This window comes from Kwoniella europaea, chromosome 1, assembly GCF_036810445.1.
Source record: "Kwoniella europaea PYCC6329 chromosome 1, complete sequence".
In the NCBI taxonomy this organism is placed as follows: domain Eukaryota; kingdom Fungi; phylum Basidiomycota; class Tremellomycetes; order Tremellales; family Cryptococcaceae; genus Kwoniella; species Kwoniella europaea.
In genome coordinates, this window is record NC_089487.1 from 16502031 (window position 1) to 16516636 (window position 14606).

The window sequence follows — 14606 nt, forward strand, 5'->3', positions numbered from 1 at the left end:
TCAATCGTTTGAGGCTGAAACTAAGATACGTAGATGGCCTTTAGGCCTATACTTTACCGCACGTATGGAACCCACGCGGCGAGTCACCACCATGCCCTGCATGGTGTACGCATGAGGTAGAAAGATAAACATGTTGTGTTGAGCAGACACGGAGACGGAGAGCTGGAATCATTGGGAAGTCCTGAAAAAGCCTTTTTGTGTATGGCATGGCAGACTTGGTCCCTCATGGTGAATACCCTTTCTTGAAAGGGTACGAAAAGCTACGGAATGTATAAATTCCAGTAGAACTGACTCTCGCGTCATCAGGAGGTTCCCCATTGCCTTGAACTTCAAGAAACGTGTCACAAAACAGGGTATGAAGCTGCAGTACGGTATATCAGAACCTACTGCAGCGTGAATTCTGATCTGATTCACAATTGCGCAAGAACGCCAATCAAGTTACACTGGGCTTCGAAAAAGGGAGAGCCGAAGAGAGGAAAGGAGGGGAGAGCTTGCCACTCCGACCGGACCTGGCCGTGCCATGGCGAATGTGAATGTGATTTTTCCAAAGTCCACTGGTTCCAATACCTTGTTGTCGCCACTTGACGGTCAACAGTCGACTGGCAGAGGGGTATCGCCTGATTGGTTTTGTACGCGATCTCAAGTGGATTTGTCGAATATCGAGCGAAATGACACGAGTCATACGGCCCAAAGTCAAAGGTACAGTGCGTTTGGCTGTGCTGTGGGGCTATCATCCAGACACATTGACAATGCTAACGATGGCATATCCATGGAAATGATTGTGAGTTTCGAGGCTCCCTTTAAGCTGTCCTCATAGCAGATATAGCAGTATGAGCGAAAGTATTCGAAACACTCAGACACCATGTGGACCTGCTCATTCCGCAGAAAACAAATCTACATCCGCGAAGATCTGATAGTGTCTTCCGGATACAGTACCGTATATTTGGATCTAAAGCAATGCGAACAAGTTCCTGCGACTTGCCTCTAACCCGGCCTATTACTCACAAGAACCGAAAGAAAGGAATGACAGACACATAACACACACCATTTTAGTCTATTACCGCACAACATTGAATACCATACCGTGTATAAGTTAATCATTTGCACGTTGATAATGATTGATCGAAACTAGAAAATATTCGTAAGATGATTAATCGATGCTGTCAGCAGAGGAAAAACATGAACCAGGAGTGATGAATCTGAGTCATTTACTGATCACTCCATCGTGATTCGATCAGATCAGATCATAAGAAAAGTGATCAGATCCCACTTCTTAGAAACAGATGGGTTGGATCTTCTTCTCTTCGGTTTCATAACAACAGATCTCAGGAATGCGGAGGTTATGAACTTTTGTCAATAATTACGTGGTTTTATTTTTCTCTTAGACTCGATTGAGTCGACATATACATAATAGTCAGTCGGGAATCAATAGACATGAGGGCGAGCTAGTGCATACTTTGTAACGTACAAGCGTCCTGTACTAAGGCGTTCAAGTTTTGGGTCGTTTCGAAATATTTTTGGCATCAGTAGAAAATAAGGGTCATGCCACGATACACGAAATTGAGAAAGGTACGGGTGACTCTCGCGGGTATGTCGTTTCAATTATCGTAATTAACAGAAATTCGATCAACGCCCAACCATTCTCAGATCGAGTTGCGAAAGGATTTGCTAATGGTCACGTGGGGAAATAACGTGAGCTTTCTGGGGGCTTGACACACGACTCTTTCCTTCATGTTAACGTCGATCTTTCATCAAATCACATGCCGAAAACTTGTATGAACGGATCTTGTTCACGTAAGAAATTGCTCGCATGCCCCAGAAGCGATCTGTAGCTGCTTACAGGACTCGTAGTTGTAGGACGATACTCGGCAGCGATGATTTGTACGTGACGTGAAGATCTTTAGATTCAGTTGTAACTGCCTCATTATTATGCTTTTACCTCCGGGAAGTGATGTCTCGCTGTCTCGCTGTTATACTGCGACTCAAGAAGAAGTCGTAAACAAATGATAACATGATGAGACGCCACTTCACCTGAACTGTTGTGAATCTCATTCAGGTTCGTGTTCAAGGGCCTTGCACGAATTCGGTCAAGCTACCGAAGTTTCATCTATCTGTTACCTGAACTCAACTGAACGTGGAGGCTTTTTTGATTTTTCAACGTCAAACAAAACAAACGTGAAGGTGAACAAATGTTGGTTTTCAGGCTAACCATTGTTAATGACAAGAGGCTGCTTGGCTGCTTAAGGATTGAAGGGACTGCGAAACTAGTGCAGGTTGCGAAAACACATAAATGATTTTCACGAAAACGAAACACGAAAGGGGGAAATGCTATGCAAACCAAGACATAACGCGTCATGAAGTCTTTGGTTGAGGTATGTACAACCAGTGATGCTTCCGTTTCAAGCATGAAGAAAGAAATATTTCCCGAAAAGAACAAAAACATCCGTTCCTCACCCCCTCTGCGTTCCTTTTCTTCGCCTTTCTGTGAACCAGGAACCAAGACCGCCACAACTTCTTAGGGCCAAAAGAAGGATAAGTTAACCTTTGCTCCCGCTTTACCTGAAAAAATACCATCTCTCGGCGTCCTCTTGTATGTACGAGATATCAGGGTCATCGGACCCATCTCTTTGGACCTTTTTGCATAAAGAAATGAAAAGATGCCCTGACGACACATTCTAAGGGTTACGCTCGATGCCACGATCTCAATTGAGTAGCAGTTTAGCAGATTGCGTACTGCAGAGCTGCTGTAGCGTAGCTGTTGTCTTCTCAGTCAGGGTCAAAGTCGTAGGGGAGAGAAGAGCAAATTACGGTTGGGACCTTTCTCCCTTGGCCCATTTGAAGCTTACAAATGTGGTTAGTACTATTATTTATTCTTTGCGTCGACATTCCCTTGGTAAGACGAGAGAGAGATTATTTGGTCGTTTTCTGAACACGACGACGACTCTTTGTTTGACTTTGGGCTTTTCAATCCTTTCGACGTCGTACAACCACTTCTTATTATTGTTCTTTCTCTCCTTCCACCAAAAAAAAAAAACCTTCTGTCCATATATATCTAAACTTTGTTCTGATCTCGAACATCTAGCTACACTCTCCTTCAACACATCGAGCGATATAATCATTCAGTAATCAGTTTCTTGGTAATCAGACCAGATCATCTACGACTCCCTCTTCGAAAACAACGTATACCTCGTCTCCATTTTTCTCTTCGTTCTTTCACCAAGGCTCAAGCTCTATATAATTACACACCTTATCACACTCATCCATCTTCGATCACCAACTCTACTTATCTACTAATATATCTTATAAATATCTCAAGGAAAGGAATCTCGGTTTTTTAACGGACAGAAACGACTGCTACGACATACATAGAAATATATTCATAATCAACTAATCGACATGAACGCTTCAACTTCGACTCACCCCGCTGGCGGGTTCCCAAGAATCATCGACAATGGCTGCCTTGAACTCACTTCAGTGATAGGCACCGGTGCATACGGTGTCGTCTACCTGGCCATCGATTACAAATACTCTCAACCACTTTGGCGTGCTGTGAAATGTCTGCGTCGACATGGTCTTGACTCGCGTCAGAAACATTTCCAGCGTCGTGAGATCGCTCTTCATCGACTGGCATCTGCACACCCTAGTATTATCGCTATGGACAGGATGATCGAAGAAGGCGACAACGTCTATGTAGTCATGGAGTTTGGAGAGGAAGGTGATTTGTTCGCTATGATAACGGATAAACAGCGCGTGAGTGAAACTTAAACCCCCTTTCTGAGACATTCCTTTGCCACTCCAACGCTAATGCCACTTTTGTTCCATGCAGTATGTCGGCGACGATGAACTCATACGCGATGTCTTCCTACAGCTGCTGGACGGTGTAGCATGGCTTCATTCCCTCGGTATAAGTCATCGAGATATCAAACCGGAGAACATTGTCTGTTCGCAAGACGGCACGAGAGTGCGTATATGCGATTTTGGTTTGGCCACCTCGGAACAGGAATCAAGTGAATTTGGCTGTGGGTCGACATTCTACATCGCTCCAGAGTGTCTTGGAGACTGGTTCCCCGACACCTCATCCTATCCTACTCGACCTGGAGATGTCTGGTCATTAGGTGTGATATTGGTTAACTTGGTCTGTGGAAGAAACCCATGGAGAATCGCATCACCTTCAGATGAATCATTCAACTCTTTCCTCAATGATCCCAACTTCCTTCGACGCATTCTACCTATCTCATCTCAGTGTCTCTTCGTCCTCCAACAGATATTCACCATCAACCCTGCCGATCGTATATCACTTGCGGCTCTTCGAAAACTCGTATTGGAAGTGGACACATTCACTATGGATGAAGAGGAACTTCGTCTGGCTCACTACGCCGCTCAGGACTCCACTCCAACACCTCAGTATCAGGCCGTAGAGTCGTTGATGCCTTTACAGGAAGTACCTGAAATCGAAGGAGAGGGGGAAGGGGAGACTTGGCAAACTGAAGATACGGTTTTTGTATTTGACGAGTTGGAAACACCATCGTTAAGAGCCGACTCGGGACCATTGTCATCCCCTGTTCATCGATCACGATCCTCCTCGTCCAACGGAGGCTCTTTACCACCCACACCCCAATTACTCGCCGAAGGAGGTCTCACGTTACCCCAACATCAATATCAATACCAGTATCAAAACCAACATCCTTTCTTCGAAGTCCTCAAAGGCAAAACACCCTCATCCATATCTGAATTACGTGTTAATCCAATTTCACCCGAACTATCTACAGTCAATTCACCTAATCCATTCTTTCGATAATCAGTAGTCAATACCTTTAATCCATTTGATTTTGCCTTCACACATCATTTATCATTTAGTTGAATCATCTGCATCTTTCATCATATATATATATATGCGCATCTTAACAAATCAATTTGTACAACTTATCAATCTTGTTTTCCTTTTTCGGCATCGATCTTTGCATTCACAGTAGATATTGATATGTGTCTCTTGATAGAGGATAAAATAGTAATGCCCACTTATTTGTATAACTTACATAGATTGTCATGAATACAGTTATGACCTAGTACCCAGAATGAACTTCACATTTCGCTTGCCACTAGCTCTATCGCAGCACTTCACTCATTGCTACTGCTCGAATCAAGTCTTTTGACGATCGACAACAAATGGCTGGCTTGCGACGTTGATACAGCATTTTATCTACTGTACATCGCACGACGTTCCTTGAGGCGTTTTCCAGGACCAGAAGATCAAAATATCAGGTGATGAACAGAATCGGATCTGATCCTGGTACCTGCGACGTCTTTCTCGTTCGCTGAAAGAAGGAAAATGGTCCAGACTTGACGCTTGGGATTCTTCGGAAAACATGCGATCCGAGACGCGGCCGACGAAGTTGGGGTTTGGAGTACATGAATGCACTCCGTTTGCGAGATTAGTGTTCGTCCTTAACGAGAAATTTGGGATTGCTTCCTTAATTATGCATCCTGCTGGTATACTATGTACGTGGTCGCATACCGATGCGTACTCTCTATTCAAATCTTGTTCTTATCTTCGCACAGAAGGAGCTTGGATGTACGTCGATAGGTGGTCGTATGCCTGAGTATGAAGAAGCTTCTTTATTCTGCACCTGCTTAACACCCCCTCGAGCCTATTTTCTCCCGCTGAGGTATGCCATATGCACGTATTCCCCTCCACCAGCTGGTGATGGATTGCTTTGGTAAGATTGATGATGCGATGAGAAGCTGAATCTTTCATGATCGGCATAAAGCATGTGGCACTAGTGAATTTCCCAAAGGAGGTCAGCCAAGTGGTAGCATGATCGTCGTGCCTCGATATAAAGTTTGGTACAAGGGTAGGTAGCATAAGACGTGCAGACGAGACGTGTTTCGAGCTTTATTCACATGAGGTCAAACTCATGTTCAAGACGGCGCTGTGAGCAGAGATAAGACGCGTTGATGTTCATGTATTACCGTAGTAAGCTGAATTAACTTTGGGGGAACATTACCTACTCTCAATTGAATACAATCCGATGCGGTAACAGACGTCATCGATTCCGGTTCCTATCCCAGTCAGTGTCAAAGTAGAAGAAGCATCAAAAGAAAGAAAGTCGCGGTAGTTGCTGTAGGATATTGCCTTCTCGCCTGAGTGACGGAGCAATTGCAAACTCGTTCAACGACACCCAACAAACATAAGGCAGGCTCTCATGATCAAGAGAAGACCAAGATTCTCAGCATGCCCCAATTCCCCTTCCTGAGATCCAATCACGACAAAGATCCTCCACCTCCCGACACGTCCAACAGTCAGACCTTGACTTCTTCACCTAGCATAACTTCCTCCGACAGACCACAATTCACTCATCCATTCACATCGAGCTCTACAAACGCTTCTACGAGCACTGTCAACGCATCTAGCTCATCACCTGCTTTCCTACCGGCAGTCGCAGAATCGCCCACATCGAAATACCATCCATCTAGATTACTACGGCGAAAGGCCAGTCTGAGTAACAAATCTAGCGAAACTCCTACTTTCTCAGATTCGGATCCTTTGCCAAGTAATAATGTATCCAGTAATACCTCAGAACCGCCCACTTCACCTAGACGATTACCCTCTTCCCCCAGAGGATTTCCTTCTTCCCCCAGAGGATTTTTCTTCGACAACAACAACAACAACAACAATAACCACAGAGAATCGATCGAGAAGGACAGGGAAAGGGATAAATTCGCGACTTATCCTACCACTAGGAGAGGATCAGATACATCTAGATATTTAAAATATGGATTACCTTCGCCCACATCAGCCAAGAGATCGGCATTTGTGTATAATGGGAAATTAACCAGTGAAGGGGAGAAAGATCAGGCAGTGGTGATAATACCTTCGGGTAATATCAATAGAGATAGGGATGAGGATCCATTATCAATATCGAATAACTTAGCTGCTCTGGGGATTAAATCCGATAATGGATCTTTGTCTTCTTCTTTACCTAAAGTTTTAGATGGTGGATTAGGATCGACAAGTGGGATAGGAATATTCGGTAAAATCGTGAATCATGGCAATGATCAACCGCAATCACAATCGCACACACAGTATTCTTCTCCATATGACGATAGAAGACCACCCACACCTCCCGATTCCGCCAAAACGCCTTTTTACCCTACTGCGCTCTCACCTCCTCGTCGACCTATGCCTAAATCTCCTAGAGCATTGCATAACCAACATCAACGGACCTCAACCCCTACGCAATCGCATAGACCTGAAACTCCACCTAGTGTAGGTATGATGCAGGCTCTATCTGCTGTTGGAGGATCTTCACATGACTCACACGATCTTTCGCCTTCGCCTAGTATGAATAGACCAAGAAGGGGTTCGGAGAAACCTAGAGTAACAGCCGAATGGCTAGCACGTAAACCATCCTTTTCCACTCCTTCTTCATCTGCCCCAGCCAATAAAGCAATAAGACATCGTCCGTCACTTTCTGTCGATCAACCACCTTCCTCTTCCCCTTCCAATTTCCCTATACTTCGTAATCAAGCTTCATCTGATTCTCCCATAATACCAATATCAATACCAAAACGTCAAGGATCGTTAGCTGATTCACCTAAGATAATCGAACTTGCCACAGACAACGAAAATGAAAGTAGAACTAGGAGACCATCTTTTTCCAGCGATACAGAGGGATTATCCTCGGATGGTGAAATAGGATTGAACCCCCGTCGGAGATCATTACTCACAGGAGGGAATCATACCCCGTCTCGAAGTGGAAATAGGAAATCTTCTTTGGTACCTGGTACCGGTACTAGCGGAGGGGGATTTGAAGTAATTGTTAACTGTATTGACAATAGACTTCGTGAGGGCGACGATGAAGATGGAGATGAAGAGATCAAATGGGAAGTAACGATAAAGAAACAAAGTACAACCAAATCAGATAATATAGTTGGAAGTAGTCCCGTTCAACTTTCGACTAATGGTGTTAATGCCCAAGCTCCCTTATCGGCAAGCTCAATCAATCTTAGTCTATCGTTAGATCAACCTACAGGTAAATTGGTATTTATCAGTTTCCCAATGGATATCCATGCGACTCCAACAAGGAAAAGAAGACCAAGTACGGCTAATGCGAATGCGAGGATCAATCGTATTGTTTCTTCTCCTCGACCATCGACTCCACCCAACCAACTGGCTAGTAGGGTAGATCTGGATGATACCTTAGCTCAGAGTCAGAATCAGACACCTACCAGGACCCCATCGTCTAGGAGGAAACCACCCCCGCCCTGGCCTTCGCCTAGAACAGATAGACCGATCCCTTCTCCGCCTGCTTCACCAAGAGACGTGTTCACTCCGAAAAAGACACCCTCAAGAGTAGGCGTCAGTGGAGATTTATTGAATAAAATCACTCGAGGGGACGTATCAGAATGAGCAATGACATCTCAGACTGAGATTAGATTGGACGAATTGTTTTTAGATCTACATCGTGAATGAATTGGACATTGATAATCTATCTGCCATTTCATACCTTGTATCAGTTAATTCATATACATTACGGTTAGTGTACTCGATGCATAAGCATAATTCTATAGTTCTAATTTATGTTATGCCGCTTTTGTAATGGACATTTATCGTCGTTTCGAGAACGATACCACGGCGTATCTGTGGGAAATGTAGAGACGTACACATCAGCTTATCAACCCCATGATCATCTTTAATAACGTTACAAAGAAGTATTCAACTCACTTGCCAGATACTCTCCAATCGGGAGCTTCCTTGTTCAATCTCTCCTCGATGCCTTCTTCCAAGCCGACACTGATCGGATCACTCATCTCAGTATCCATCGCGATAGATAAACATGGGGAAAAGATACACTTACATCGTGTCAGCTTTGTTAGTCCTCAAACTCAATAAAGTGATCTTTCCTGCCAATGGACCTAAATAGTAGGATATACATCAGCAAACCGTGCAAATTGGATTGGGGAGTGCAGGGAAGGCTTCTTACCCAACGCGACTTCGAAAGGAGTAGTAGTAGGCCACCAAGCATCCCCTACCAATCTGTCATCGGAATATCAGCATTTGGTTCGCTTCCGGTTTTTGATGCAGACCACACTTACTTCCTGTAGTTCAGATCACCTTTGAAGATGACCAAATCGCTCTTTCTCAATTCCTGTAATGTCCCAGGAGCGATTTCCGGAAGATCTTGGAAGGAATATTGTGTTGTCCAGAATCTACCTAAGGGTGTGGCTTTGCCCAACTTGGTGTTCTCCGGTACGGATAACTTGAATCGACCTGAATTCAGATGTCTCTTCCACCTTGCTGCTAATCCTGACAAAGAGACTAGATCATCGGGGCTGAGGGGAGTAGATGCGTGAGAGGCGAAGAATGATGTATCGAGTAGAGACTCAATTGCCCAACTACAATTAGACATTCTGTTAGTAAATGGACGATGCGGGAGGTAGGAGATGCTATTACGTACGTGAAGTCGTACGGCAGTACGTCAGAAACAAACCAGGGGATCGCTTTCGGACTGTACAACGTCAGCTTCTATTATCACCGAGCTAGGTAGTGGAGAAGGCTCACTGGAATATCACCTGATCAACAAAGGGTGTACAGGATACCAAAAAGTCCGCTAATATCAAGTCGGTATACAGCTGAATATCAACTCAATCACGTCAGTCACCCTCAATTGTCTTGGAATGACTCATACTGGTATGGACTAACCTCAAAACCAGCTACGACAGGGAACATATGACAATCAGTATCGCTGTTTCTGCGACAGTCATCTATCAAATACGGGCTTACCGTTATCCAACACTATATCGACCCTGCCACCTTTCAGAGTTTTCAGATGATCCCAAGCTTTGCTCAGGTCATTTCTCAATATGAATTTGGCTTGTTCCTCTTGTGCGGCGGCTCCTACAGCTTGGAGTTTCTGGAGGTCTTCGTATTTGAGATCAATAAGGAGGGAAAGGTCCTACAGGTTGCAGTTCATCAGCGTGATTCTTCATACGATTGTTTTTGGAGAAGGTGCTAACAGTTGCATTGCCCCAGAGGTCTGCTTGAATCATCTCCCTATACATAGATAGACAATTCTCAGCTTATCCACGAACCCCTTTTGAGAGAATTGGGGATAACTCACATGAAAGCGATCTCCAAGGCGGATCCGGGCTTTTCATAATCTTTGATCAATTCATCTTTCTCCTCTACAGCTTGGTTCATTGCTTTGGCGAGGTCTACACAAGATCAATCAATTAGGTAAACGATCACAGGCCTCAAAAAACATACAGCACAGGAAAGTTTATACTCACGGACAATAGCAGTCGAACTCGATTTGTAAGTCTCGGCTTTCTGTTCAAAGAACGGATCATAGTCTCTCCAATGAACCGTAGAGGCAAAGTAACTTCTCAGTCTTCGATAACTATATTTGAAGCACATCAGTCGATGTTTGTTACCTGGCCAACAGAGTTGGTATGGTATAAACTTACACATAACATTCAGCGAACAGCCAATTCATCGTACTCCATCTCCTGTCATGATCTGGATAAGTCTTGAGCTCATCATTATAGCATTCTCTGTTGATATCACCATCGTTCTCTATCGGTCTATTCGAAGATACCAACACCATATCGTTCCGTCAGCGGGGACGTCGATACGATACGTTTGTTCAAGCTGAGGATGAGAGACTTTACTCACGTTAAAGCTGCATTATGTCCCATATCATATTTCATCTGACTTATCTGACTGATTATCCTTTTCCCTTCCTCCAACTTTTCTTCAGCTTCTTTGGAAATGTCGGATTGCATGGATATCTCATGGTTCACGTTGGACACCGCAGATACCACGTTGGTGAGTACCACTGGCCATCTATGATCCATCATCGGTGTCAGCTCGGCATAGCAATACGGTATGAGAGGACTTACCTCTTGATCAGAGTTGTATAAGCAAAACTACCAAGATCACATAATCCCAAATCAGTCGACCATTGTCAATGGAGAGCGGAGATACGCTTACCTCTGCTTATCCTTGGGTGACACTCGGTCGTAAGGTAATTTGAACAGTTCCGGCGCAGGCATCTCGAGACGACTCTGATCAGTTGAACGTATGAGGGAAAGAGTCAAAATGTAATCTCAATCTCTGCGTTCCAAGTATACGTCTTGTCTGTTGCGTCGCAATGAAATGCAATGAAATGAATGGGATTCACGTTGATGTCATTGTTACCTCGCAACTCAGGGTAATCCCACCTATCTCCTCATACCTCAGCACTCGGCCTCAACACCATGCATGCATCATAACTTTGCCCTCCCAACAGTTACCTGCTATCAATGCTCATTGCGACATGCATGCGCTTCGAAGAAGCAGTCAGATATGCCTTGCGAGTCATGAGATTTCCCATTACAGTGTAACTTATCTATTCCATTATTTCAGCAGCAGGCGCAAAGTGGAGGCCAGCTTCATCGAGTTTGCGTTCACTTGCTAGAAATCATCCCATATATTTCATCGGTCTGTCTCGTCACCAACTATCACCTCATAGAGCTGACTATCCCAGCCGTCCTACGCGCCGACCACACCCCCCATGATCCCTCTGATACTCTACGCATCCGAAACAGGCAACGCCCAAGATGTAGCCGAGCGAGTTTCCCGATCGTTTAGAGCAGCAGGTCGGAAAATCACTGTCCAATCGATGGATACTTTCCCTATATCATCCCTCATACATGTCCCGCTCTTGATCCTTATCACTTCCACTCACGGACGTGGTGACCCTCCACCGGCGATGACGAGTCTGTGGAAGGCGCTACTGCGGTCGAATTTGCCTGAAGATATATTGGAAGATGTGCATTTTACGTTGTTTGGTTTAGGGGATAGTTCATATGAGAGGTTCTGTTATGCTGGAAAGATATTGGCTAGGAGGATGGAAGGGCTCGGAGCAAACAAATTGGCAGAGTATGGATGGGGTGATGAGAGGAGTCCAAACGGGTTAGTCTACTTCAATCTACCTCATCTTATACTGGACAAGAGTAATAGTTAACATGTGAATTGGGGTTGGTATGATCATTAGCATAGAAGACGCTCTCATACCTTGGCTAAAACAGACCCTAGATACTTTCTTACCTTACCTTCCTGTATCTCCAGACTACTCTCCAATATCGTCAACAGATCTACCGCTGCCCATATATTCCTTGACGCCCATTGCAAGTTCGTCGACCTCGAAACGGAAACAGAAGGAAGATGGGTTGGATATACCTTTGGAAGGATTATCGATCTCATCAATACCCAACGGTCATAGTGCTTCTGAAGCACCTACGAGAGTGGAAGATGCACTCCATCATGAGAGCAATGGAGTGATCAAGCCTGATGATTGGGTATGGGCGACTTTGAGGAAGAATAAAAGAGTCACTAAGGAGGATTGGTGGCAGGATGTGAGGGAGATCGAGTTGGAGTTTGAGGATGAGGATGTGTGAGTGACATCCGAGTTCAGACTTATAGATATGACTCCAAGACTTTCGAATCTTTTCCCTCATCTATCTCGCGTATGAACGATTTGGTCGACTGATCTGCTTTAAACTACAGGAAACCATATCTACCCGGATCGATATGTTCACTCCAACCTCAATCGAACCAAGAGGACGTTAATACATTTTTGGAAATGATGGATCTGGAATCTCAGGCGGATATACCGTTACAAGTGGAAGCACTTCTGGAAGGTGAGTGCATGCACTATATATAAATGACCTTTGTGAACGACACTCTGTAGATGTAATGTGACTATTCTAACGTCGGTCGATGGATCACAGAACAACCTTTACCTCAGCATCTCCCACCATCCGATAAACCAACCACTCTGCGTTCATTATTGACAAATCATCTCGATCTCCGCTGTTCTCCCCGGAAAAGCTTCTTCGAGTGGCTACGGAGGTTGTCACCTGATGAGAGGGAACAGGAGAGGCTGGATGAGTTCATTGATGATCCTGTAAGTCGTGCTCCGACGAAGTCACTTTTGCCCACTTATCCTTCATTCTCGATGCAGCAGCGACAAGTGTTCGCCTTGACTGACTTGCCGATTGCTCATCTACTGCACATATCAACAGGACGAAATACATACGTACGCGACTAGACCATCCCGAACTATCGTGGAGACCTTGGCGGACTTCCGAAATTCCAAAATACCCCTTTCTCACATACTGGAAATCCTACCACCGCTCAGACGAAGACAATTTTCCATAGCTAGCTCTTGGGATGTATGTGTCATCCTACATCTGAAGCGACATCAGCGGCTGATAGTCTCACCCAATAGGCACATCCTGGAAATGTCCAATTGCTGGTCGCATTGGTGGAATATAAGACCAATTTGAAAGTACCACGAAGGGGATTATGTTCGCAATGGCTTGATCAGTTGACTGTTGGTGAGTAAATCTCTCGTCCTGGTCACATTACATTCCTCTAATATGGTAATTTGCGTAGGAATCAAGTTACCGATACACATCTCACCTCCTACGCTCTTCTTACCTCCTAATCCTGATACGCCCGTCATACTGGTAGGTCCAGGGACGGGAGTAGCTCCTATGAGAGCTTTAGTCGAGACTAGAGTCAAACAAGGTGCAATTGAGAGTGAGTCGATGTTCTTCATAGCATTTGATATTGCGATTGAACGACTAATTATCTGAATGATCACCTCAACCTTAGATACTGCACTGTACTTCGGATGTCGATCTGAATACGCCGATTTCTACTTCTCGGATGAATGGAAGAAGTACGGTGAGATGGGTGTGAACATCCAGATTGCTGCTAGTAGAGACCAAGAGGAGAAGGTGTACGTGCAGCATCTGATCAAGGAGAATAAAGAGGAAGTCCAAGAGTGGTTGGTCGATAAAGGTGGACATGTGTATATATCTGGGTGAGTTGCACGAACAGCAATGACTATAGGTTGTTGTCGGAATGAGCACGCTGAGCATTGACATCGTGTGTGGTATAAATGATTAGCTCATCCAATGCGATGCCCAGGGAAGTAAGAGAAGCGTTGGCATGGTGTATAAGTAAAGAAGGTGCGGGTGACTTTACTGAAGAGGAAGCCAAGGAATATGTGGAGAGGATGTTTGAGGAGAAAAGAGGTGGTGAGGAGAGTTGGTGATTGTGGTGCATGAACCCCATGTATCGAATAGATATTCATATGATTCTTGATGGTCTGTGTTGTATGCATTTACTCTATCAGCTGTTACGTCTGCGACCATCAATCCCATCATCACGTGTGAGCTCGTCGTTTATGTCGTCGCTTTTGTCATCGGGCCGAAAACAGAAATTATGTCGAGTCCAGTAGGAATGTCTTGTTTACACGCACATCATCTCACGGCACAACATCTCTTCACTGGCCGCCATCATCACATCACATCAATATTGACTTCAAGCAACTGAGACCAGACAACGTCATTGTGAGACCCTTCCAGGTGCCCCCTCCATGCCCCACATTGTGCAGAAGAACACTTGGAACACCAAACGCTAAAATACAAGACACGCGACTGGTCAATCTCAATTCTATCCTCATCACCCATCATCAGCTCGGTCAAGACAAGGACAAGACAAGGACAAGATCCTCTGTGTATCTGCGTGTAGTGTATCTGTTGCATCGCCA

At 44.7% G+C, this 14606-nt stretch overlaps 4 protein-coding genes across 4 annotated transcripts; 3 read left to right on the forward strand and 1 right to left on the reverse strand.

Moving 5' to 3' along the window:
• Positions 1 to 3396: 3396 nt before the first annotated feature.
• Positions 3397 to 4798, forward strand: V865_006287 (uncharacterized protein; the record flags this gene model as incomplete). Its single annotated transcript, XM_066230046.1, has 2 exons — positions 3397 to 3750; positions 3827 to 4798. 2 exons carry the CDS (start codon positions 3397 to 3399, stop codon positions 4796 to 4798), a joined length of 1326 nt encoding a protein of 441 aa, XP_066086143.1.
• A 1434-nt stretch (positions 4799 to 6232) lies between these two features.
• Positions 6233 to 8410, forward strand: V865_006288 (uncharacterized protein; the record flags this gene model as incomplete). The annotated part of the gene is made up of 1 exon (XM_066230047.1): positions 6233 to 8410. The coding sequence occupies one exon, from the start codon at positions 6233 to 6235 to the stop codon at positions 8408 to 8410; it is 2178 nt and encodes a 725-aa protein (XP_066086144.1).
• A 197-nt stretch (positions 8411 to 8607) lies between these two features.
• Positions 8608 to 11055, reverse strand: V865_006289 (uncharacterized protein; the record flags this gene model as incomplete). Its single annotated transcript, XM_066230048.1, has 16 exons — positions 8608 to 8641; positions 8726 to 8794; positions 8859 to 8916; positions 8985 to 9037; positions 9097 to 9396; positions 9459 to 9509; positions 9563 to 9633; positions 9704 to 9714; positions 9785 to 9956; positions 10018 to 10054; positions 10122 to 10215; positions 10291 to 10400; positions 10468 to 10584; positions 10676 to 10846; positions 10903 to 10929; positions 10994 to 11055. 16 exons carry the CDS (start codon positions 11053 to 11055, stop codon positions 8608 to 8610), a joined length of 1437 nt encoding a protein of 478 aa, XP_066086145.1.
• Positions 11056 to 11555: 500 nt separating this feature from the next.
• V865_006290 (NADPH-dependent diflavin oxidoreductase 1) lies at positions 11556 to 14108 on the forward strand (the record flags this gene model as incomplete). The annotated part of the gene is made up of 9 exons (XM_066230049.1): positions 11556 to 11956; positions 12039 to 12437; positions 12551 to 12684; positions 12775 to 12950; positions 13069 to 13218; positions 13275 to 13383; positions 13442 to 13588; positions 13664 to 13874; positions 13961 to 14108. 9 exons carry the CDS (start codon positions 11556 to 11558, stop codon positions 14106 to 14108), a joined length of 1875 nt encoding a protein of 624 aa, XP_066086146.1.
• Positions 14109 to 14606: the final 498 nt, after the last annotated feature.